Raw genomic sequence first — 26,693 nt, forward strand, 5'->3', positions numbered from 1 at the left:
TTTGGGCAACTATAATATTTTGGGAGCACAAAAAAACAATTAAGTTTAATCAGCATGTAGTTCAAAATTTAGGTCAAAATCAAAAGCGGCCTGTTTGAATTAGGCAGAGACTCAGCTTACTGTTATTTTTTCAATCACTATGCCCTCTATCGACCTAGATTAGATTAGATCAAATATTATAGTCTTTATTCCAGCTGACTTGTTCTCCTTCGTGACGAATGAGCACAATCCAGTTTGGAACCGAGACTAGCAATATTTAACACCGTATTAATGTACGTAAAAACGTACGTGAAAACGTACGTTCCACGTGCTGCGTTTGGAACATCACAATCTTTCTATTAAACAAAACATACCAAACTTGTGGATTGCATGAAAGGAATCGTAAGTGTGACAACACGGGACTTTCAAAGAGTGATCCGAAACACTATGATGTAGGCCTACCTGGCCAGTTGCAGTGGTTTCTACCAGCTTCTACCTGGATTTAATATTATAGTGTTTCCCGTGCGTTTCAAAACAACCAATGTCAATGCAAAAATGATACAACATATGTGGCACCCTCGTAAAGTCGACATAACGTCTAGTTTGATGATTTGTTGATTCCTTATTTGAATCTAGCTGTTGCCGCCTTTTGCATTTTCGGAGATCTCTAAAGCACGAGATGACTTCACTATTCATCTTGTGCCGATCGTATAGACTCGAAGCATCATGTGAAAGACAAATAATAAATAATAACATTTCTCTTCATATACAGGACAACATGTGTGTGTTCCTTTAACGAATCGGTTACACATACAAGACAATATTAAATGACAAAAATGAACCTCTGTTTCTTGTTTTTTCTTGTAACGATATTCGTGGGATGCTGCATCAGCAAATAAGTCTTATCATGATATTTAATTTTGCATTATCCATTATCCAGAGATACGAGAATTAGTCCATAGGAACATTATCATACTTCTTGTATTCCCAATACAATACCGAATCATGTTAACCGCGTATGAAATTTGAGATGAATTCCATTCAGTGATTTCAGGGTAAGTCTAGCGGCCCATTCAGGTAATTTGTCTGGGTCTATGGCTATCTGGAAGCGTTGAACAGTCATTGCTACAACCACCTTCAACTCATTCATGGCGAAATTCTGCCCGATGCAATTCCTACGACAGAAATCAATAAAAACGTTTAAGTGATTCACAATGTTGTGACGATATTTCATTTGCATAATTGAATATTGATCATTGTGTCGTAAGCCATGATACCCGTTCATTGAGTGAACGCCGTATTACCCGTGCTTCAATTGCACGCCGTGGGGCGAGGTATTGCCATGTTTAGACAATTCAGGCACTCCTTGTTGACCCTTCAAACGGTACGGTCGCAACCATCTCGTCTCCTGATGTTTAGTTTAGTCACCACGATAACGCATATACTGCAATCATGTCGTGATATTAATCATGTTAATTTATGCTGCAATGTGACATGGATAAGGTTTATTATTATTAATACATGCAATTGCTATTTTGATCCGTGTGTAAGTTGATTCACAGTAAGTTTCTTTAAAAAGCAATTCTGTTTCATCTTGTTCAATTTGTGTTAGCCGGCTAGCCATTCACTTTCCCGTTCATATTCCTCCTTTGGGACTCCAAATCCGGTATCTCGCTCTGCTTTTTTCCTTTGACTAATTCCCTAGTTTAGCTTCATAATAATAAGCACACATTTTACAGTAGACTATTTTGACTTTATGATTGATGAGACGTGTATATGTTAATGCTCAATATCACAAAATGTCACAAAATGTGGTCGCACTTTACTATAGTCTTTGTCAAAATCTACCAGCGATCGGGGGGTGGGGGTGGTGAACGACTCAAAGAAGTGACAAACTGAAATATCTCCATCAATGAACTGTGGTATTTTGCTAGACTATAACATAATTATTGTGTTTCCTGCGGACTGTTAAATGGAGCAGATAGCTTGCCCAAGACATCTCCGAAAGAGGAGCTTACGGTCAACATAGTATACTATAGACAAAAAGATATATTTAGAAATGATGAAGAAGACATTGGAAAACACTAGCATAGCAGCTAGAATAATGAGAGTTGAGACTGTGGTAGATCAAGGGTTTCCCTTGGGTAGACAGGATCTCGGACATTGCCGGATCTTGGATCAAGAACTGAGACCACCAAAGGAATCTCATCAGAAACTCGACCAATCAAGATCTCTAGGCTTAGCTAAGTATCCATAAAAAAGGAAATCTGTGTAATAATCTTAAGTTTTACTCATATTTTCCAGGGTCTATGTTTTACTCCTGTATGATTTTGACTGATAGCCGCACTGCAGTAATTAATAAATAATCATAAGTTATTCTTTATAATAAACAGTGTGTCTGCGTGTTTGGTGTTGAGGGAACTCAGTAGCAGGTGATTTTGGCCTGGGTCATTTTAGTGACCATAACATTACACTTTACTATACATACATCAATACATTCCAGATGTTACAGATTTGAACACAATGACACGACTGTCTTAAATGACCAATTTTGGCATGTAATTGCAACAATTATTCATTCTTGTTGGAGCATAATGTGACAAACTGATCTCGTTCCTTCAAATCCCACACCTACCTTGGTCCCGCAGAGAACGGAATAAAGGCATGCGAGTGACGATCTTTGCTTCTTTCAGGTAGAAACCGATATGGATCAAACACCTCAGGGTTCTCCCAATATAACGGGTGATGATGGGTAGCCAGAGGCGAGACAATACAATATGTGCCTATATAAAAGTACATTGGAGTACATAAAAATATGCATGTGCAATCATTACTTTGGTGGTCATGATTGGGCTTTTTACTTTTCTTCACAAAAGAAGTTTGGTTGCTACTACTTCAGTTAGTTACAGAATAACACACAATTCGTTGTAAGGGCAGAGTCCGGCACTCTCTGTTCTACTTGTCTGAAATTAGCAAGTCTGTAGCTTTTAGTTGTTTGGAAAAGTTGAACGGTCTTCACGTTTTAATGAATGACGAGGTCATTGGCTCCGTTCAGCCTGTTAAGGGCATTGCGACCTGGATTCTATTATATACTATATAATATATTATTATACTTCAGTTGGATTCATTATTATTCTACGTATTATGTAATGCATCCCGGATTGCAGCCTGTGCCATGCTCTCTAAATTCCAGGGACTTATTAGAAGGACAAAACCTTGAAAAGACTTAAAATTCAAATCTAATGGATTTAAATTTTACTCTAATAAAGATTTGAATTTTAAGTCTCTGAAAGGTTTTGTCATTCTAACAAGTCTCTTAGACTTATTTTTAAATCTTAGGAATTTAGAGAGTGAGTTACCTGTCAGAGTAGAAACAAACACACTGTAATGTTGGCAGTATACCAAAAGGTATATTCTTTCCACTTCTGAATTTACGTACGTACCTTTAGGAAGCATGGTTCCATCCGGGAATGAGGTATCTTTCACGAGAGTGCGCGCAATCTGAGGGACTGGGGCATAAAGACGCAAACTCTCTTTGATGAACATGGTTGTAAATGGTAAAGAATTCAAATCATCCCTATATGTTGAATTAAAAAAAAACATTGTGGGAGACAACAATAGTTAAATATATGACAATGGTTTATTGTATTGGTATGTGTTCTTGTTGATCTCGTCTTGTTATTAGAGAATACTGAAATGATTGAGATTTATCAATGTTGCAGGTAAAATTTGTGTACCGTTAACTGTGTCGGAATGGGTCACGGTGGACTATTAGTGGAGACAAGGTTGGCTTAAGTAACTTGCAAGAGAATTCTCACATCTTCATCGGCAAGCAATAATTCTCCAACATCTCCTTGTATCAGACTAGAGAAACAAAATATACATATTCGCAGAGCATAAAGCGATCATGAAAGCAGGGCTTGACCACAGAGATGTGCATTAAATACTAGTACCGTACGTATCCTTTTATTCGTGACCTGATGTGGTGAAAGTGGGGAAATATTTGAATTCATCAATTACTTGTAGCCCAGTGGCGTAGCTAGGGGGCAAAGGAGGGCACGTGCTCTGAGCGCCGTCTTGGGGGGGGGGAAGATCTATCGATTCTGCGCCCCTTCCAAAGATTCTCGCGCAGTTGAACATAAATAGTCGTTTGAAAGAACGTTTTAAGACCAAAATTCAAACGATGACACATGTATAAAATTAATAGTTCTTGTGCAAATTTCCGCGTGCAATTTTTTCGGTAATGGGAGGGTGTCTGTATCCTTTTCCAACCTGTCCTGTCCCAATGCCACAACCCCTATCAACACCATTGCTGTAGCAATTTCTTTTAAAATGTTTACTTTTTAATATTGGCATTTGCTTTTCTTGACCAAGCCGCAAAGATAAAGATAGAAAGATATATAGGCCTACCACTCCAACTCGGTCTTCTCTTTTCCTTGAAGCAATTGTTGCACTTCATCGAAACATTTTTGTTGGTGTTCAGGAAATCTTCCCAAGTTGTAGAGACACCAAGAAATAGCACTTGATGTGGTGTCATGCCCTGCGAACATAAATGTATCAACTTCTTCCCGAATTTCTTGATCAGTCATACCTTCACCATTTTCATCCTGAAATCAAAAACCAAACAGAAACAGACATGAGCCTGTGACGTGATGAAACGTGCATGTAGCCTGCATGGTCAGAGAGACACGGGGCTAAAAGCTATAGGCCTATAACCATGATAACACGGAGAAAGGGATACCAGTACAGGGTTAGTGCGGCATAAACTTTGTGGCTTTTGGTAAGGCAGTAGCGTCCCGGAGGTTGGTGTACCCAGGTCGCTCCTATCCGGGGTGGGAAAAAAGGTGAATTTTGCCGCCCCCTTCAACAGCCCAAAAAGGTTGACCCAATATTTGTTTGAATGGTTTGAAAATTGCTCCAACTGATGTGACTTTATGGATGACTGCTGGAGGCGCGTAGAAATGTGAAATTTCACAATATTTTGGCCCATGATCAAAGCGGATTTTGGCGTGCCCCGTCCTGTTTAGCAAATAAGAAACTTACCCGAGCGTTGAGTAAAATATCTAAGAAGTCCATATATTTTCCTCGTCTGGAAATACTATTTCCTTCGTCTTCCAGTTCTTTCAATTCTTTACGCCTTTTCATGATTGCTTCTTCAGATGTTTTGTGTAATACACTTATACTGCGCCTCCACTTGAAGCCAGACGGGGAAAGATGAAAGATGAAATCAAAATGATGGGGAACAAATTGGACGCGTTCGCCGAATAGCTCACCGAATCTGTGTACGGCGTTAGTGTATTCGTTATCTCTGTGTAAGGGTAGAAAAGAAAGCAGACAGGAAGACAGAAGGAAAAGAAAAGAAAGACAACGATAAAGAGAAAAAAGAAAGGAAAAGGAAGAGAACAAAGGTCAGTTCAATTCAATTGTTCATCAAAATTATTTCCAGTTCAACATTGATAATATACCAATAATGTAACTCATTATTTCCAAAGCTCAAAATGAATGATTTAGATCAATTTCAAAAGGAGGAATAGTTCTTGGCAAACTATACGTCTACGAAGTTCAATATCTGCATGTCTAATGATGGCGTCGCTAAGATATTTGTCGCCCGATTTGGGAATATGCCAACTTTTTGGAGTAATTCTTAAACATAAACACAATTGTCATTAAAACTCTTCAAGACTTTGTCTCTTCGTAAAAAGCTTAATATTGGGGAAATCAGGGAAAATAACAAACATCATGAAATGAAGAACTTCACATGCCCACCCTACGAATTACAGTACTTACGGATTCAATTGGCAGTTACTATGGTAACTGAAGGAGCATTTGAGTAAGCTATCCAAAGTCATCAGAGACACATGTTCAAACACATCCACAGATCGGCCTTTGGTTTCTGAAAGCTTGTCCTGATCAAATAGGAAGAATATTTGATTTGAGAGATGGTTTCAATAATCTGTATAACATATCTCTGACTTTGATGTTAGATTGACCAAGTCAAATCCTTAGTGATATATTATGTAATTTTCAAAGATGTAAGAGGGCAAGGTAAGTAAATCTAAATGGTAATTTCCAGGGTAAACTACAGATAAACATGGTGGCGACTTACCAAGAAGATATTTGTGCTATCCACATATATTTTGACGTAAGGTCTGAGGATCTCAAAATGAAATGCTGGAGTCAATAGTCTTCTATGTGTCATCCAATGAGGGCCTTCTGACAAGAGAAGGCCATCACCAAGCCATGCTCGTACGAAGTTGTATACAAGGTTATCTTTAGAACCTATAAATGAAGAACATCAAAATGACTTGTGTAAATTTCAAACTTCCTAATTTTTTCATCAAATTAAGAGAACAGATGCGACACGTAATGGATGAGCCAGAAAAATGCTTCACCAAATCTTAAATAAAAGAAGCTAGAAGAGAAGCAATAATTATTCTGAAACGAAGGCTTTATCCTGTACTTTAAAGAAAAGTAACGCTGCCATCACATTGAGGTCACATTATAGGTCCACAACTTATAAGTTCCCCTCTAATACTTTTTAGAATAAGTCATAAAATATTTTCCAAAATATCAAAATGTAAAAAGATATGTATATCCCTATTTGTATTACACATGTGGACCAATTTATAGCGTCACACGTCATTGCGTTCAGTCACAATGCTTAATTGTGTAAGAAAAGAGGCCGTTTCAAAAGTTGCACCTGAGTTCATAGCAGTTAGTTTCTTTCACAAACACATGAATAGACCTGGCCAACTGTATTATTTGAGAGCTGACTCCTATGGACTCAAGGTGGGCGTACACGAGGCAATTTCCATTGCAAGGCCCATTACTTCGTGGGTGAGATTATGTGCTCACTGACCATGAAGCTAAGCAATTGAGCAAAATACACGAATCAATGTATGGCCTTGCAATTCCTTGAGGTTGCTCATAGATTTGGGGATATACTCAAAACATATTTAGTGGTTAATGATTTTCATAATCATATCAAAATGGCACCTGTGCTGTCTAGACAGCAAAAGATCGCCGTCCTGTGTATATCTATACAACTTATCTCTTTGGGCCATAGGTGTTGCTTTGGCCATGTTTTATTTGACTAGCAAGAATTTGACAGCAACAACCCAGGGGTAACAACAGCATAGACCTACAATGTAGCATACCATGTGCACACACATTACAATGTTGGTGAATCAAGTTGGTCCCTACATTTCCCAAATGAATGCAGCGAACAGCTGGTGTTCACTCAGCTGATTGGCTGAAGGAGGTTAGATTGCATGCAACAACCTTGAAAGTAGAGCATGTCTCTACCTTTTTGCCTGTTGCTAGGGGGATTAATTTGCCTGATGCTTGGGGGATTAATTCCTTGCAAATCCAAAATACACGGAGCAATCTTTTTCCAAGGTCTGTGCAACAGGCAATTGCCTGGAAAATTGCATCGTGTATGCCGGCCTTCAGATGCAACTTTTAACACCGTTTAAAACGGTCTCTTTCTTTACATAATGAACCACTTTGACTGAACGCAATGACGTGTGACGCTATAATTTGGTCCATATGTGTAAAACAAATACAGCTACCCATACCTTTTTACACGTTTGCATTTTTAGAAACATTTTTCGATTTATTTTAAAAAGTATTTAGGGGGATCTTATAAGTTGTGGACCCTATATTACCGCATCTCATGTTAGATTTATAACTTTTTACTAACCCGAGTTCGCTACAGCAACTTTGATGTACTCTGGATTGAGAACTCGTACAAAGCAGATAAATGGTCCTAACCAATCAACTCCTAGATTTACATGTCTTAAATATACTTCCAAAAGCTTGTCGAGGAATCCCTTGGTGTTTGGTGGTGGGTACTATAGACAAATAAAAACACACAGGTATATCAAATGTCAGTTCAAAAGGTACAAATTCCTTGGCAGGCAGTGATGTAAGTTTGTATGGCTACGAAATTCGTTAAAATTGGCTCGGTTTCCTCGGATCCGGGGAGGGGGCTGGCACAGGGACATAGGTAGGGTGTGGAATGGGCGTAACACCAATCCCCCTAAAATATTAAATCATCAAAGACCAAAGACCCATTTTGCGACATAGCGATCGAAAAAAACGGGTTCAAAGTTACCAGTTTACGAGCGTAATGAGCGAAGAAATTTAGGTTCTGTATGCTGAATATTGGGGAAAGGTCCAAAAAAAGGGCTACTTTTTCCAAATCAGCACTTGGTCAGAAAAAAATTAGAGAAAGGTCCATAAAATAGCCACTTTTTCCAAATCAGCACTTTTTCCAAATCAGCCCCCCCCCCCCAAAAAAAAGTGGGGGGGGGGGGTTTCGCCTGGGGGATACATTTTTGGTGGGTCTGACGGCGTACCGGTAAAAGGGAGTCTTTTGGAGCTAGCTGCAAATGTGTTAAAGGCGGGGTTAAAGGGTTTTGTTTTTGAACTGGGAACCGCCACAGTCAAAATCAAGGATCTTTCTTGGCTTTCTGGTTGACAATCGCCTGAAAAACAAATGAAATGTGACGAATGAGCAAGTTAGGGGTCTCAGAGCTAAAAATTGTCAAAATTGTTAGACACACATTTTGTATTGGTCCCGGGTATTGGTTCGATCAAGCATTGAAGGCTTTCAATTTTATATTGTACTGGATCGTCAAGTTCAAGTAGAATGGAAGAATGGCTGTGCTGTGCACATGTGTTCACTGGTAGGGAGACATAGTTCAAGTATGTTGTTCTATCCGTTTTTCAATGTGAAGTGCCTATGGCCTTGTAGTAAAAGTATAGAAGGTTCATGGGTTACTATGGCCAGAGTTCTGGAGCTAGTCCTAATTGTTGTAGGCAAATAATGATAATAAAGTACTCACGCATCTTATGTTACCCCAAATAAACGACGTCTCCAAACCGGCGTTATCAATGTTGGCAGTTACCTGCTGCATGTACCACCGTTTCGTAAACAGTCCATAAACGGTGGTGCAGAATTTAACAATAAGTAAAAGTATCGTTACTTGTATGAGTATTGAGAGCGTATTCGCTCCCCATAGTGTTCCAAGTTGGGCCGCCATGCTTAAAATAATTTTGTTGTTTACTACTCAACACTAGACTGAGTTGTACCAGACGGTTAAGGTCACTTATATCAGTACATGTGGTAGCTTTAATAGTTTTGTGTAAGGATTTAGTATTACGGAAGTTCTGCATGAGAAAGGTCAGGAGTGGTGCCAAGGATAATGGAAATCAGGATGTGGCAATAACTAATTTGCATGTGTCCAATTCTTATGTTAATAGCGCATTGTTATTAAAATGACCTCGTGACCTTGCTAGGGGGCGCCAATAATATCCACAGGAAGGGCTTGACTTGAATTCTATAAGTGGTTTAATGCGCAATTAAATAGCTGTTAAATGATTAGCTTTTCATACTACATCATTTCGTTACTAAATGTAACTGTTCAATTTATTGTGCGTAAACTTCAAGACTGTAAGTGAATTTTTAGCATCTAAATTCATGAATTGTTGAGCTCGGGTGAAATCTAGCGAAATCTAGCAGTGTAAAATTCTGCTGCATCATCCCATCTGGATGATAGAATTATATTAAAAAAATATTGAATTGTAACAGATAGATGTGCCATATACAAAGAGTCTGTTAACTGACAAAGATAAACAATCGAGTATACACATGACAATTAACTACATATATATGTAAGGGGCTGTGCAATAATTATGAGCCCTGGGGGCGGGCAAAATTTCTAAACGGCTCGCCAAAAATCGCTTGCCCCCCCCTCTCGGCCCGCCAAAATTCTTTGCCCCCCCCTCGGCCCGCCAAAAATTCTTTGCCCCCCCCTTGCACATGCCAAATTTTTGGGATCCCAATTTCCAAATTTTAAATGGTCTATATACATGTTGCGAGCGTAGCGAGCAGGAAAATTTGCATATTTAAGCGTTTCTGTAGCGTTTTCCTAAGCCTTTTTAGCGCGTTTTATTTAAAAGGCACATGATGCAGTCATGTCTACAGTAGAATTCATCTCGACCTTTGCAGGACTTAACCCCATTAAAAGCTATTAAACCAAGATAACACTCATTGAAACAGCTCAACTGATTAAATCGGATCTTCTCTGGCTGTGCACATGTGACTGTTTTCATGTGCGATATCGCAATAAAGTTTGTATTATAGCTTCAGTTGGGTAACCGATTATAAAGGAAACGAAAGGAAACAATGGTATGTGTACTTTTGTTCACGAAATGAGACAATGGCGTGCTTTTTGTAAACCAGCATTCTTGAAAATGAGCAACATAATGATTGTTGACTTAACACGGTTTGGAAATAATTTCTTCATATTTTTGGTGTTATCTGTCGTTTACATATCCTTCCTAAAACACAAAAGTACGACCCTCTCCAAACACCTAAATTAGCTAAAAATTTAGGACATGTTACAAAACTATATTGTCTAGAATTTTAGAAGAGTACTTTTAATATTGGCCGGTTATTTTTCACACAGCGACGTTAACTAGGCAATGTACTATTACCTATAACATTAACTAAAACACCAAAGTACGAATATTTCCAAACATCTAAATTAGCTAAAAATTTAGGACATGTTAAAAACTATATTTTCTAGAACTTTAGAAGAGTACTTTTAATATTGGCCGGTTATTTTTCACACAGCGACGTTAACTAGTCATATCCCCATACTTTTAACGTGGGGCTATTTGTAGAGGTCACGCGTCAATGGGAAAGAGCACTGTGTATTGTGTATAGGAAAACGGACAGTAACTGCAGTATGACCCCATGAATGTGTGCCAAAAATTGCTTGCCCCCCCCTCTCGGCTTGCCAAAAATTGCTTGCCCCCCCCCTTTCGGCTCGCCAAAAATGTCTTGCCCCCCCCAATTTTACCCTCTCCCAGGGCTCATAATTATTGCACAGCCCCTAAACCAGCCGCCTATCTTAAAGTACTGCAGGCTGGCCCACGTGCTTTTCAATCCCAGACACGTCAATACTGTTACCTCAGTGTGACCTTAGTCAGACGTTTTTGATTCATTCGTGCATTAAGGTGGCTTTACACGATGAAATTTCCATTGCAAGGCCCATTACTTAGTGGGTGAGATTATGTGCTCACTGACCATGAAGCTGTGCAATTGATCAAAATAGACGAAGCAATGTTCGGCCTTGCAATTCCTTGAGCGTGGCCATAGGTTTGGGATATACTCAAAAAGTAGTGGTTAATGATTTTCGTATTAATATCAAAATGGCTCATGTGTTGTCCTGAAAGCAAAAGATTGCCATCCTCTCCTGTATATCTATACAATTTTCCATAAATAAAAGGCTAAGGAAAACTAAGATCAAAAGGGCTAAACACCACCAACAACAACAACATAGGCCTACATAAGTGTATTATAATGTAGCATGTGCATACATTTATCATGTTGTGGATGGTGAATCAAGCTGGTCCCTACACATTCCCAAATGAATGCAGTGACCAGCCGGTGTTCATTCAGCTGATTGGCTGAAGGAGGTTAGATTGCATGCAACAACCTTAAAAGTAGAGCATGTCTCTACCTTTTTGCCTGTTGCTTGGGGATTAATTTGCCTGATGCTTGGGGGATTAATTCCTTGCAAATCCAAAATACACGGTGCAATCTTTTTCCAAGGTCTGTGCAACAGGCAATTGCATGGAAAATTGCATCGTGTAAACCGGCCTTTAAACCCCGTAGGCACTATTGTGTGATTTTCTTTACCTACTTAAAAAATCATCAATTCATGCCGCGGAGTCAAATACCATTATATCTGATTAGTGAAGATTGAAAAAATTTTCACAGGACAATGAGGAGGACATGAAATACGAACACACAGACAAATACGGCGCCATAATATGAATATACTGTTCAAATAATTAAACAGATTATGAATTTCCACTTGTAAGTTAGCCACAATTTGGGTGCTCAAAAGTTATATTGTTTACATTGAAAGTAGGTCCACGGTTCGAGTCCCATTACGGAATGATATTAATTTTCTCTAAACGATATGACGCTACATTGATAGCAACCGGTAGATTGTTTCTGCTTGCCGATCATCATGCAGTTATTGTTAACAACATGTATGCACACGACACAGGGGCACTCACAATAGGCAATTAAACCCTACTGGTAGCGCTGTGTTGTCGCAATAGGGGATGAACTAGTTAGCATCATATATCAAAAAGTATAAAAGCTATGATTTTAGTACTTGCTCTATGTTTCAATTACTTATTCTTTTCCAAATATCTGAATCGTCAACCCGGTACAAGCTTTAATAACGGGGGAACATACAGTTTTATTAAAAAGAAATCCTACCATCTATCCAAACTCGCCGTGTTATTCCAATGCACATTTTGCTTCACCGGGCAGCCATAGCTTGGTCGTATTTGGAAGATTGGTGTCATAAAACCGTCATAGGTACACATTTAGTACTTTCTGTCAATCAAGTATGGCTTATTCTCTACATGTCAATCTTTAAATAATTGGCATAGTCCTTATAATAACGGTGATCCGCCTTGACAGCAAACAGCTGCAAACCAGTGAAAAATACCCCAAAACTCGGTCAGTGGAGCTCCGCTCGTACATGTAAATAGCATCATTATCGATTGGATTAGTCGTCCGTAGCGGACAATTCGGTCGCTCATTGGATTAATATTATCAGGTGGTAATAAATTTGCATTGGACATTAGATTACTATAATGGTTTAGTACTGCATATATCGGTTTAATCTTCAATAAGCGGGTTTATGGCTGGAAAGGTCACGGTGAATTTGCCGTGGACGTAACTGCACTATGTACCACTTATAAATCTACATTTATTTTCTATTTTGGCCCGTTTTACGGACAATACAATATTTATCATGTTCATCGTGGAAGAAACTTAAGATGAATTCCATTCAATGATCTCAAGACAAGCCGCGGAGTCCACTCAGGTACTCGGTCTGAGTCTACAGCTATCTGGAAGCGTTGTACAGTCATTGCTACAACCACCTTCAATTCATTCATAGCGAAATTCTGCCCGATGCAATTCCTACGACAGAAATCAACGGATAACTTTAAGTATAGGCAAAATATACAGGTGCTTCATAAGATTGAGGCCAATGTTAAAATGTCAAGCCTTTTGTTAGAAATAATTTAAAAAGCAGAAGGAAAGTTCGTGCGAACTGTATAATAAATTGAGAGAACCAATCAATCAGAACTGGTGGGGACCGGAGTAGTATTACCAAACAATATTTTCAATAAATAAACAAACAAAACCCCCAACAAACAAACACAACCCCAAACAATCAAACACCAACACATCCAAACAAACACCCACACAAAAAAACACCCCAATAAGCAAACACTAAAATAAACAATTAATAAATAAATAGTAAGAAAGTACAGTAAAACCGCTATAAAGTATGGGAGGGAAATGTATATATAATTAAACTAGTGAAATTTTAACACATTATACAAATAAATAAATAAATAAATAAATAAATAAATAAATAAATAAATAAATAAATAAATAAATAATGTGTCATGATTTCCTGGAAACATTTGGCCAAAGGCGATGTGGCTTTACTCTCTTTAATATGAGAATGTTTCATCTTTTGTTATCAGCTACATCCATACAAAACTTTGATCCATATATATATTAAATATGCAGATTTTAAGAACTACCTTGGTCCTGCAGAGAACGGAATAAAAGCATGCGAGTGACGACCTTTGCTTCTTTCAGGTAGGAACCGATACGGATCAAACACCTCAGGGTTCTCCCAATATAACGGATGATGATGAGTAGCCAGAGGAGAAACAGTTACATATGTTCCTATAAAACACATAGAAACAAAGTTGATTAGATCAGCAAATTCTTAGGTGTTCTGAACGTACTAACGTTCTGTCTGACTTGCCGACCAGTGGTGAAGTAATGTCCGCTACAAACCGAGGAATGTCCAGGGTCGTAGCAAGCTGATGGACATGGTGGGCGCAGTCCAGGGGCCCCGATGGTTCAGGGGATCCGAGCAAAAGCGAAATGAAATAAGGGCATAAAGGAGATGTTAAAAGCGCCCGCACTGCTCCTTGTCCATGGCTCCCGAGGCTCTTGCTACGTCCTTGGCAATAGTTACGACCATTGCATTGCCAGGTTTTTCACTGCAATATGAATTTTGAATAAATCCTGCATATCCAAACACTGTAGCCTACAGAGAAAGTTTAATGATGCAATAAATGTGTCTTTTCATGAAAAGGGGATAACATTTTAATCATTGACACATCTTCGTACAGATTTCGCCAAATTAACATACCAGATTCCAATACAAATACACCTATTCATTTGTGGCTGTTGAGATTTGTTGGGGGATCTTCTCTTTCTTGATCTTTAATTTTCTTCAAATATGTTTCTCAAATTTGTCACCTATGTTTCCTAAACATTGAGGTATATAACAACATTTTGTATGAGACAAGGTCATGACTTACCTCTATGTTTGAACAAAGTATTCTAGGGTGCACATTTTATGAGAAAGGCTTAATTGTTTTACTCAATGAAAACTGAGGTAAAACTGAGGTAATAGCTCCCTCAACGACCATTCTTTCCATACACTCAACATGTAAACCCTTTTGAGGGTTTATATTATTAAAAGATCAATTTTGACAACATTTTTACAAAACGCCCAGAAATTAAAACGAGCGTTAGTAGTTTCATAGAATTTGCACATTATGTTTTTCAAACATGATCATACAAAAGTTCACTAATAAGACATTGTCCTTAAATTATTCCCAAAATATTTTTTTAACCCCAAAATAACATTCTATTTAGAATGTTTTGTATCAAGTTTTCAAAAATGTTTTTGGAATGTTATCAAAACGTTTTTATACTCTTTATATTACCCGAAATTTAAAAGTTTTCTGTAAAACCTTTTGTGTTTGCTGGGCAGTTGATTATCACAAAATGTTTTTTAATGTAATAAAAACGTTTTATACCCTTAATATACTCTTTATATAACCCGACATTTAAACGTTTTCTGACCACCTTTAATAACCTTTTGCGAATGATGTCGAAAACGTTTTGTGTTTGCTGGGTGGTTCGGTCAGATCCCAGCGACCGTTTCAACAATCTTAAAACAAGCAAAAACACAAACAATATTTGCCGTTGCACATTACCTGCTTGACTTGCTACTTTTGCTTTATGAATTTGTTATTTACCTTTGGGAAGTACAGTGCCATCCGGGAATGTGACTTCTTTGATGAGAGTGCGCAAAATGCCCGGGACAGGAGCGTGAAACCGTAGACTCTCTTTGATGAACATAGTTGTGAATGGCAGAGAATTCAAATCATCCCTTCAATGAAATACAATAAGTGATGTCAATCAATCATACTCATAGCACTCTACAGGGTGTATCAAAATGATTGGTACCCATCAATTTTGATGTTTATTGAGAAGCCCACCTCTTCCAAATACACTTTTGGATACATTTGAAATATCCAGAATGTATAGTTTATGACTTGTTTTTGCAATTAATTTACAAAGTATTTGGATCTTATGTTTAATTTTGATGTGTCAGGCTCATTCATTATCGATGAAAACTGATGGGTACCAATCATTTTGATACAGCTTGTATTAAGGGCTAGAATATAGTTTAACGTTTTGCGTGCGTGTTACCGTTGACAAACGCAGCTTCAAATTTCGCGCTGTGTTCAAGTAGAACACAGGGTCTGTAGAACATTATAAACATCTCAAAAAAGGTAACTAAACTAACCCCCCTTAAATAATGACCATTATTCAAAAACAAATCTGTAAAATGCGTTGGAAGCAGAATTTATTTCTGCACATTTTGACACCTCATTTGCAGCAATTGACAGCAAATATTGACGTCACAGCGTACATTTAAATCAATGTAACCCAAGATTTGAAAGTTGCAGTAAATTTTGTATTCAGTGTAATGGAAGGAAATCTGTGTAATGATATCTGAGTGTTTTTGTATTGTAAAAACTTGTATGTAAGTGCGACTTTCACATCTGGACCCCACTACATTAAATTGACTGGTGTTTTATTGTTTTCTGGGCTATCGTATCAATGAGGTGTCAAAATGCGCAGAAATAAATTCTGCTTCCAACGCATTTTACAGATTTGTAATACAATAGCCCATTTTTGAATAATGGCCATTATTTAAAGGGGGTTTGTTACTTTTTTTGAGATGTTTATCTCCAAACAACACTATAATAGATTCCATAACACATTGGAGTGTTGGGAAAAGGCTAAAGGGTATCGGAAACCGACTAACGGAATTAAGCATTATTCGCTGTCGAAGTGATGATGTAACATGATTAATTGCCATAGCAATAGATGAATACAATTTTTTTAAAGATCGCCACAGCGTTCACGCGGTACCTATGCATTGAACCATAGATGTCAGAGAAATGCTAATCACTCGCACCTGTAAGATTAGTATCATTGAAAAGAGCGGTATTGTATTCAATCTATGGCAGACATATACAGGTGATGAGTGCAACTTGTTTGTAGTGCAGGGTGATCTATTCAAAAATTGTATTAACCTATTGCTATGGTAGTTAATCAGAAGTCACGTGATCGGAGTCATGTGATCCACAAGATCAAATTCAAGGTCAAAGTATATGGCAAAAGGCCATACAATTTTAACTTGCTCACATTATATTCAATAATGACACCGATTTCAGTTTGGTCATACGGTTATGGAGATTAGGTCGTTGAAAAATCTGCCGCCGCGCCAATTTTCGCAGAAATCGCAAAAATATGGGCGGGCCGCACACCGACACCGCCTGGCTAATAATTATTTGGTGCAGCAGAGACACTAAAATGAATACACGGGATCGATACACGTGAATTGCTATGCACGATTTTGATATCAGACGAAAATCTTCGGATACCGGGTTAGAAAATGATGAATATCTCCGTAAATGATTTCGTCTCAAGAAACCAGATGTGGTCTCATACACTTGAAAATAAGAGTTGAAAAGATATGATAGGCGTTAGCGTGCGCTTTGAAAAGTGGTTGTGCGCTTTGAACTCAAAATCTGACCAAAACTCTAATTTTATATTGCGTTGGTCCTGTATGGACTACAGCGTGTACAGTCTGTCCACTTAGAAGTACAAACCAAATCTGTGGCATCGGGAGCTATCGGGGGTCGATGCTTTGCGTCACACGCGAGCGCCACGCGACGCGTAAAGAGCGTGGTGCACAAATCGCGCAGCAGTTGGCGCGCCAAAGAAGCATTGCACTGAAATAATTATTCTCTTACCAGATTCCGAGGTCTATTTACTTTGTACTTCTATGTGGACAGACTATAATACAGCTGCACTCACTACTAGGCAGTATAAAAGTCGATGACCATTGACCTCAATGGGGTATACAAGCTTATTCACGCACAACCAAGATCAATTACCCGGCTATTGTGAGTAGCCTTAGTCATGTCCCTCGACTAATTATTCGTCTCAAAGAGCTTCAAAGGTCTGAACCAAATGGCCAATCGTGGCTGTGGATTCAACCTACCATGGCGATTTCTGCCATGAAGATATAGGGTCGATGACACTGTGGGCCGTAGCCGGAGAACCGTTAGTCCGATTGAGCTCAAACTTGACATTTCAACTTTGGCAGCAAATATCACCTTGAATACCAAATTTGAACAAATTTGAAGGAGATCGGGTGCATTTGGGTGATTTGACATGGGATGAGCCAAGAACTATATGTCGGAGACTGGTGGAACTATACTTTTCTGAATCCGTATGATGAGAGCAATACATTGGTATGGTTTTAAACAAGATTTGCCCAACTTCGAAATTTCACCTCGGCATAAGCGGTCATTTTTGATGTATGCAAATTAGGCAGTGTTCCACCACTTAAGATTTTTTGGGACTTTTGATGTGTTATTAAATATTTCTATAATGAATGGTGATTAAATGGATTCTGTTGTAATTAGTGGTGGGTTAATCCCTTATTTTTTTTTAATTTGACTGGCCTATAATCATTACTGTCTTTTATATCCTGTTTTTGTAGTGAACGATAATTCCTGTTTTTTTCGGTGGTGGTGGTGGTGGTTAGATTGAACAAAGCAAATGCAACCCCGGAGCTCTTTGTACTTTTTAACGAGAATGTAATACCATGATTACCATTTCAACTCGGTTTTCCCCTTTTCTTGAAGTAATTGTTGGACTTCGTCGAAACATTTTTGTTGGTGTTCAGGAAATCTTCCCAAGTTGTAGAGACACCAGGAAATACCACTCGATGTGGTGTCGTGGCCTTCGAACATAAATGTATCAACTTCTTCCCGAATTTCTTGATCAGTCATACCTTCACCATTTACATCCTGATGAAAGAAAAATAGACAGGTAAGGGTAGGGCCTACATTAAACAGTTCCATGTACCACCGAGCACCCGGATCAAGTGCATAATGTCATAATGGATCTCACTTATTTCATAAATTCATAACGATTTTGTTTTTTCTGGTTTTTGCATCATCATGCGAACAGTGATAACAACGAGGAAAGCTTGGCCGGGCAAGCTACACCCCCCATGGTAAGGTAGGCCCGTGCACATCTCTGGCACCCGAGGGGTCGGTGGTTCAAAACCGCACCCGTGAATAAAATTTTCCTTCTTCTTCTTAAAAAGCAACCAGGGGATTAGGGTTATACATACAAAGAGGCTCGGCTGCATGACATTTGGGAAGCTAAAATCATTGGACTCAAAGTCTGGGACAAAAATACATTATCAAATCATTAAAATATCATGTACAATTTTATGCTTTCGTTAAAAAAATTTCCGATCTACTTTTCACCAGCTAAGAGCTGGCTATTTAATTCGGAGATCGTCTTTGTTTGCTAAAGAGATTACAGGGTAGGGGTCCTACTAGCATTGGTTTGAATTACTTTGCGGACCTTTTTATGGTGAAAATATAATGTAAGGCCTACTATTTGATTTGTAAGAAAAAGAAAGTATGTTTTGCCGTTTCAACGAATGAAAACGAGTGAGAATTTCAAAAGTTATGGTTTGAAGGAAATATGACATTAAAAGTTATATGCCAGGCCTATAATAGTTACCACAGCATATCAACGAAAGAAAATTATAGTATCCTTGTTATCAGGCGTTCTTAGATTTACATTTGCAGACCTCCTGTAGACCAACACAGCATGATATGTGAGTGTATTGATAACAGAATTAAAACCTTGATGGATATAAAAGTAAAAGTAAAAAAATCCTATCCTGTATCGTTTTATGGATAAAAATGATTTTAAAATGTCTTGAATGAAATAATTGATATCTTAAACATCAGTTTTGTCTTTTTAATGGGAAAAATGCGATGCTATTTCAGGGCCTATCTATGATATGGGCATAATTTATAACCTACATGTAGGCCTGTTGAACAATATACCCCCATTTGACATGTATTATAAATAGGTAGGTAAACAAATGAATTAGGCCTATTGTATTATTTTATTAATAAATAAAATGACACATAACTAAAGTGAATCCAACTTTTTTTATTTTATCATGTTGATTATTAAATAATTATTATGGTATTCAACAAAATGATTGAAGAGAAAACACACAGTGCAAACTATAGAATGGAGTAGGTAAGATGCCATTTTCATAGCTTCGCCGGAGTATCGGACTAACAATCAACACATTTAAAAAGTTAAAAAGATAAGATTGGAGTGAGTAATTAGTCTTTATACATTTTATAATGTGCTATAGTAAACTATACATTGCAAATTAATGTAAAATTAACCAAAAAAACTAAATTATATGAGCTAAGATTGAAAGGCAGAAAAGACAAAAAGTTTGCTGTTTCTGTGTGCATGTTCTCATCATTGATGGTTTGGTGGACTGTCATGAAACATGATGGATCCTAAAAAAGCGTGATCCTAAAAATGCCTTCCACCCAAACTAATTACAAGACCTCTTCTACATTGAAGCTGGCTTTCTCTTTTAAATGGAATTTTTATTATTTTTATGCTTTTTCAAACTTAATAAAAACTGAAGCTGTGATGAAGAACTAAATTTATAAGAGCTACTATAAACCTGAGAAATTTTGAAACATTACTCTTTTACCATGCATGTAAGGCACGCCAAAGTTAACATACCCTAGCCTGGAGTAGAATATCTAGGAAATCCATATATTTTCCTCTTTTTGTCACGCTTATTCCTTTTTCTTTCAGTTTCTTTAGTTCTTGACGTCTTTTCCTGATTGCATCTTCAGATTTCCCGTGTAATACTCTGAGACAGCGCCTCCACTTGAAGCCAGACGGGGAAAGTTGAAAGATTAGGTTCAGATGGTATGGAACAAATCGGAAACGTTCGGTGAATAAATCACTGAATGTAAACACGGCATTTGTGTATTCGTTGTCTCTAGAATAACAATGAAATAAGGAATCAATCAAAGAAAGGAATGATCAAGCCGAACCAAACACACCATATTCCTTTCTTACTTGAATTGCAGTTTGTATGAAAAACGAGCAATTGCCCCAAAGTGATTTCAGTGTTATCTTAACTATAGAAAATATGTGCCAACTCTTGTAAATCAAGTATGAAAGTTATTTTATGCCGTGTTCCCTCGGTGTTAAATAGGGCCTTTATTATTTATACTGTATATCCGAATGTGAAGATTATCATTCATCCAGGTAGAAAGTAATTATGAATTTCAGAATTTGAGATTATTATGTTATCTTCTGGACTTACAGCACTTACTCATTCAATTGGCAGTTGCTATGGTAACTGAAGGAGCATTTGAGTAAGCTATCCAGAGTCATCAGAGACACATGTTCAAATACATCCACAGACCGGCCTTTGGTTTCGGAAAGCTTGTTCTACGATAAAAAAAAAATTAAGAACTTCACATTCAGCCCTCGGGTCATGCATAATACTCAGTGTTATTGTGGTCAATGCAATGTGAAGTTTGCTAAAATTGTCTTCAAAGAAATTTCATTTTTATTTTCCGAATATCAACTTGGTTGAAAGAATACGCATGGTCCACGTTGAAATTGTCTTTTTTTACGGCTTCAGGACGGTCTTGCAAGCGCCCCTAATTTTCACCACGAAAAATTCTAAATTTTGAAAGTAAAGTCAAAATATATGGATGCAGTGATCATTAATAGCCTATACCAAAATATTTTGTGTTAAACAGCATGCATATTTTGCAAGCACTGAAATATAATTAATTTTAAGCAGCTTGTTAACCTTGGTTTTTAGTCGCAATCAAAAGAATGCTGTATTGAGGTAGACTTGAGACCCGATGACCATTAAATTTCATGGGCTTCGCCCTCTAGTGACCATATCAGATATTAGTCTTTGTCCCAGCCGCCTTGTATACTCCTTCGTGACGAATGAGCACAATCCAGCTTCGAACCGAGACTAGCAATGTTGAACGCCGTTTTGAACGCCGTATATTAACGCACGGTCCACGCAACACGTGGGACATCGCAATCTCTCTAATAGAGAACTTGCGATTTTCAAACGTACTTATCTATTCAAAATAATTCATAACATGCACGATTTGAGGTTGAGGGTTAGGGTACTTTTTTCTGTTGCCGCGGCAACACAGCAGACGTAGGAGCTCGTAGGGCATATGACTGTACAGGTATGCAAAAAAAAAATACATAAAAATTGTACCTCTATCAATTGGCAACACGGCAACAGGGCAACAAAGTTACAAACACTTAATTCGCTAAGCATTATTCAATGCGCAGCAACACGGCAACAAACACGAAATTCACTAAAGAAAAGTTTATACGGCAACAAGGCAACAAACACTACAATCAACGCAAAAAAAGAAAAAAATCATCGCTCAATCTCGGCAACACGGCAACAAACATGAAATTCACTAAAGAAAATTTTATACGGCAACAAGGCAACAAAGTGAACAAACACTACAATCAGTGCAAAAAAAAAGAACAAATCATCCTTCAATCTCGGCAACACGGCAACAAACACAGAATTCACTAAAGAAAAGTTTATGCTTCATCTTGTTGCCGTGTTGCCCTGTTGATGATAACTTTTGCTCGATATTTTACCTTCTTGTTGCCGTGTTGCCATGTTGCTGGTCAATTTATTTAAAAAAATTAATGTATTTTAGTTCCCTCGTTGCCGTGTTGCCACGTTAAAGATAACTTTTGCTCAAATTTTTTTTGCACTCATCCATATTCTGCCTGTTTGTTGCCGTGTTGCCCTGTTGCCGTTAACTTTTGCTCGATTTGTTAAAATTTTGATTCCAGCTTGTTGCCGTGTTGCCCTGTTGCTGGTCAGTTTTTTGGGTTTTTTTCTTGTTATTTAATTAATTTTATCTTGTTGCCCTGTTGCTCTGTTGCTGTTAACTTTTGCTTGATTTTTAAAAATTTTGATTCCAGCTTGTTGCCGTGTTGCCCTGTTGCTGGTCAATTTATTTAAAAAATTTAATGTATTTTAGTTCCCTCGTTGCCGTGTTGCCACGTTAAAGATAACTTTTGCTCAATTGTTTTTGCACTCATTCATATTCTGCATGTTTGTTGCCGTGTTGCCCTGTTGCCGTTAACTTTTGCTCGATTTTTAAAAATTTTGATTCCAGCTTGTTGCCGTGTTGCCCTGTTGCTGGTCAGTTTCATACTTTTTTTTTAAAATTCAAGTTTACTATTTCTGTATTTGTAACTTAATTTTATCTTGTTGCCCTGTTGCCCTGTTGCTGTTAACTTTTGCTCGATTTTTTTCAATTTTGATTCCAGCTTGTTGCCGTGTTGCCCTGTTGCTGTTCAGTTTGATTTTTTTTCTTGTTATTAATTTTATCTTGTTGCCCTGTTGCTGTTAACTTTTGCTCGATTTTTCCAGTCTAATATATTCCACCTCTTTGTTGCCTTGTTGCCCTGTTGCTGGCCAGTTTCGTTTTTTAAAATTCATCCATATTTATATTTAATGTGTCTTTGTTGCCGTGTTGCCCCGTTGCTCTTAACTTTGGTTCATTTTTTTCTTCAATTCTGATTCCAGCTTGTTGCCATGTTGCCCTGTTGCTGAGCATTTTCATTTTTTTAAAAATTCATTTATAGGCGTTTCATGTTTCCTTGTTCCTGTGTTGCCTGTAACTTTTGCTCATTCTTTTTGTCTTATTCTGATTCCAGCTTGTTGCCGTGTTGCCCTGTTGCTGTCATTTTCTCTAAATTGTTTCTTTATATTTATTTAATTTCGACTTCGATTTATATTTTCTTCGATTTTCTTTTCATCCTGACAGTTTGCTCGCTTCAAACTTCAATTTTTATTTTCCCTGTTCATTTTTCACCTTATATTTTTGCCCACTTCAAAATTCAATTCCAAATTTGTTCGCTACCAGTACTCGTCACACGTCACTCATTACGCGTTGCCGGGCAACAAACACAAGTACCCAAACCCGCAACCTCAAATCGTGCACTGTCTAAAATAATTCCGCACGTGGGATGCTGATCGGCCTGATATTCAATATTTTAGTAATAATTTTCTGCCTCAGTGTGAACGGGCTCCTCCACATTGGCCTCTCACATGGGCCGCACACCTTCCTACTCATTGATTACCCCCGTGGCCATATTCATTTTTATGAGGCCCCCTTTTTTTCAAAAACTTACCAAGAAAATTCTTGTGGACTCTACAAATATCCCAACGTATGGTCTAAGTATCTCAAAGTGAAACGCTGGAGTCAATAATCTTCGATGTCTCATCCACTTTGACCCCTCTGACGTAAGAAGGCCATCACCGAGCCATGGGCGGATGAGGTTGTATACGAAGTTGTCTTTAGAATCTTCAATAAGAAAATACAAAGTCACACTCCGCGAAGTAATTTACGTCACAGCAAATTCAGAGAGTAAAAAGGAGGAAAAAACGATAAAGAGAAAAAGAAGAAGAGGAGGGAGAAGAAAAGGAGGAGGAGAAGAAAGAAGAAGAAGAGAAAACATAAGAAATAGGGGAAGAGGAGGGTATAGAAGAAGTCAAATAAGTCACGACACAAAATCACGTACCAGCGTTTGCTACTGCAACTTTGATGTATTCTGGATTTACAATTTGTACCACACAGAAGAATGGTCCAATCCAATCACGACCCAGATTTTCAAGCCTATGCCATATTTCAGAGGATGATTTAAGGAAGCCCCATCATGCACTGTAAAAGTGTTATCACTAGAGTTTCAACTGCCACTTTACTCTTCAAATCCCATTGAACTCTGTGCAAAAGATGTTGTTTTAGAATTACCCGTGTGTCGTCATTACTTGGTCGATTTCAGATCTAAAGTGATGTATGCATGAAGGATAATTCACACCTTCTGTAGATAACATAAAATGTGAAATCGACCAACTTTTTGAAGGGGTTTTTATTGTAAATATATCTGTCCAAATTCAAATTTAACCATGCACGTGTGTATGCAGTGGGCGGGCAGTGGTGTCATGTTCACTCACACAGCTGTGCTAACCGCAAGACTTGCTGGGAAGTGCTTAAATCATCCTCTGGCCATATTTCTAGAATTCCATCCAAATGTTCTTTCTTGTCTTGTGGAGGAACCTATAGATAGATATATAAATAGCGAAATTGGGAAATAATGTCTACAAAATAATAAATACCACAATTTTTTACGAAAATCGGAGCCACTTTAATTTTTAACTTTTGTACAACATGCAAATTTGCTTCGGACCTGTTGAGTTTCAAAACTTGGTAACTACAGCAAATGCTACATTTTTGTGATCCTTTAGGGCTGTGCAATAATTATGTGTACCCCCGGTGGTGAATTCTCAAAGTGGTCTGCCAACAAAAATCGCTTGCACCCTCCCTTTGGCCGTGCCAAAAATCTTTGCCCCCCCTTATGACGTGCCAAAAACCTTTGCCCACCATTTTGACTACCAAAAAATCTTTGCCCCCCCTTACACATTAAGATTTTTGGGTACCCGAATGTAAACCTTAAATTGTCTTATCATGTATTGTAATGCGAGCGCAGCGAGCAGGAAAGTTTGCATATTTTAAGGTGTTCCTTATGTTTTCTAGAGCGTAATATAGAAACGGTGCCCAAAATATCTGTGCCAAAAATCGCTTGCCCCCATCGACCTGCCAAAAATCGCTTGACCCCACCTTTCGACCTGCCAAAAATGTCCCCCCCATTTGGCCTGCCAAAAATCTTTGCCTCACCCCTAAAATTCACCACCCGGGGTATGCATAATTATTGCACCACCCCTTAGACTAGATGAATAATTTGACATGTTGTTTGAGTGAATGTGGAGCATGTTTAATTTTCCCCTGTATAATCCTATAGAGGCATTTTCGGGATCATTATGTAGAATGATAGGGTTCAAGTGCAGCTTGGCAGGCAAAATATTCGAGTTCAGTATACCCAAATTAACAAAAAATAAGTTGGTTGCCAGCTTTTACGCAAACTTGTCGATTGCTTCAAAATGAAAACAACATTTGGATTAACCCGAATAAAAGTTACAAATAATGGCACTTACGCATTTTAAGTTACCCCAAAAGAACGACGTCTCCAGACCTGCGTCATCAATGTTGGCAGTCAGCCGTTGTAAATACCACCGTTTCTTAAACAGTCCGTAAACGGTTGTGCAAAATTTGACAAACAGTAGTAGAACCGTATCTGTACAAGTGTTGATGGTAAATTCGATCCCCACAGTGTTCCAAGTTGAACAGCCATACTTGTTACAATACCTAGGTAATAATGGCACAAGGTTGCGATAAGGTATGTAAGTACAAAAGGGCAAAGGTATGTAAATAGGCTACATGAAAATGTATTCGGTTCAGAGCTGGGTTCCTTTGCCTTGGGGTAAATTTCATGTGCAAATAGAGAGCACCCTCTTCTGAAATCCAAACAAGAATTAAAGTTTCGTACCCTTATTTGCTGGTGGGAATTTTACGGGAGGGCAATTTTCAGCTGAATTTTAGGTTGTGCCTAAAATTCCACTTATGTCAAGGGAACCCATAGCGCCATTAGGGACCGCTCATTATTTACAGGGGAGGGGGGGGGGCCGGGAAAAATGTAGGGGGGCTATGTGATTTTCACTTTAACAAACAGGGGGGGTTATGTGATTTTATTTTTCCTGATGTCAATTTTTGCGCGCTTCGCGCGAATTTATTCCTACATCATATTTTGAGTTTAGCTTCAATATGGCAACATTTTTGTGCGCTTCGCACGCATTTGTGTCATAAACTTATTCTCTCACCAAAAGGTGCTGGATTCACATAATACTTCAAGAAATTTTTCCAACCACCTCATGTCAAAAAGAAATCTACGCCACGCCACTGCAGTTCATCAGCACATTAGCCATATGGCAGAGTGGCAAGTCAGTCCCCTCCCCTGCTCAGACGACAGATGTATTGTGACAAAACTTATGATTTGCATCTTCCTTTTGGTCTATTTTAGACCCTAAATTAACCCCAGTTTTTTAGTATCAAAATGCCAAATTGCTGCGCGCTTCGCGCACATTTATCTCAGAAAAACCATTCTGTGAGTAGATCTGCGAGACGTGCTAATTGTAAATTCTGGTGTTTTTTTCATCGTGAACTTGAACACGAATCTCAAAAATGAGAGTTATAATTCCATCCATTCTATAATGTAAATAATAAATATGAGTGCTAGGGCAGCTCCTCTGATGCTTAGAAAAAGCATAAAACTTGTATACTGGATCAAAATACTGGGACTAAATTATCCAAAAGTTGTGAAAGCCATATATGCATCTTCCTTTGGAATAATTTTAGGGCACATATTGTCCTCAATTTTGTTCATT

General features: G+C 38.1%; 1 protein-coding gene across 1 annotated transcript; it reads right to left on the bottom strand.

Annotated features, from left to right (window-relative positions):
- On the bottom strand, window positions 1-24,041 carry LOC140147472 (uncharacterized; the record flags this gene model as incomplete). The annotated part of the gene is made up of 17 exons (XM_072169248.1): window positions 1-1,154; window positions 2,615-2,762; window positions 3,423-3,556; window positions 4,390-4,586; window positions 5,023-5,287; window positions 5,767-5,885; window positions 6,086-6,258; window positions 7,682-7,832; window positions 8,829-9,049; window positions 12,837-13,000; window positions 13,636-13,783; window positions 15,157-15,290; window positions 18,098-18,294; window positions 20,069-20,333; window positions 20,673-20,791; window positions 23,546-23,718; window positions 23,936-24,041. Coding segments are annotated over 17 exons (2,886 nt in total), but the record flags the coding sequence as incomplete, so codon positions are not given.
- Between the last annotated feature and the right edge of the window lie 2,652 nt (window positions 24,042-26,693).

The sequence above is a fragment of the Amphiura filiformis genome, chromosome 3, assembly GCF_039555335.1.
Source record: "Amphiura filiformis chromosome 3, Afil_fr2py, whole genome shotgun sequence".
In the NCBI taxonomy this organism is placed as follows: domain Eukaryota; kingdom Metazoa; phylum Echinodermata; class Ophiuroidea; order Amphilepidida; family Amphiuridae; genus Amphiura; species Amphiura filiformis.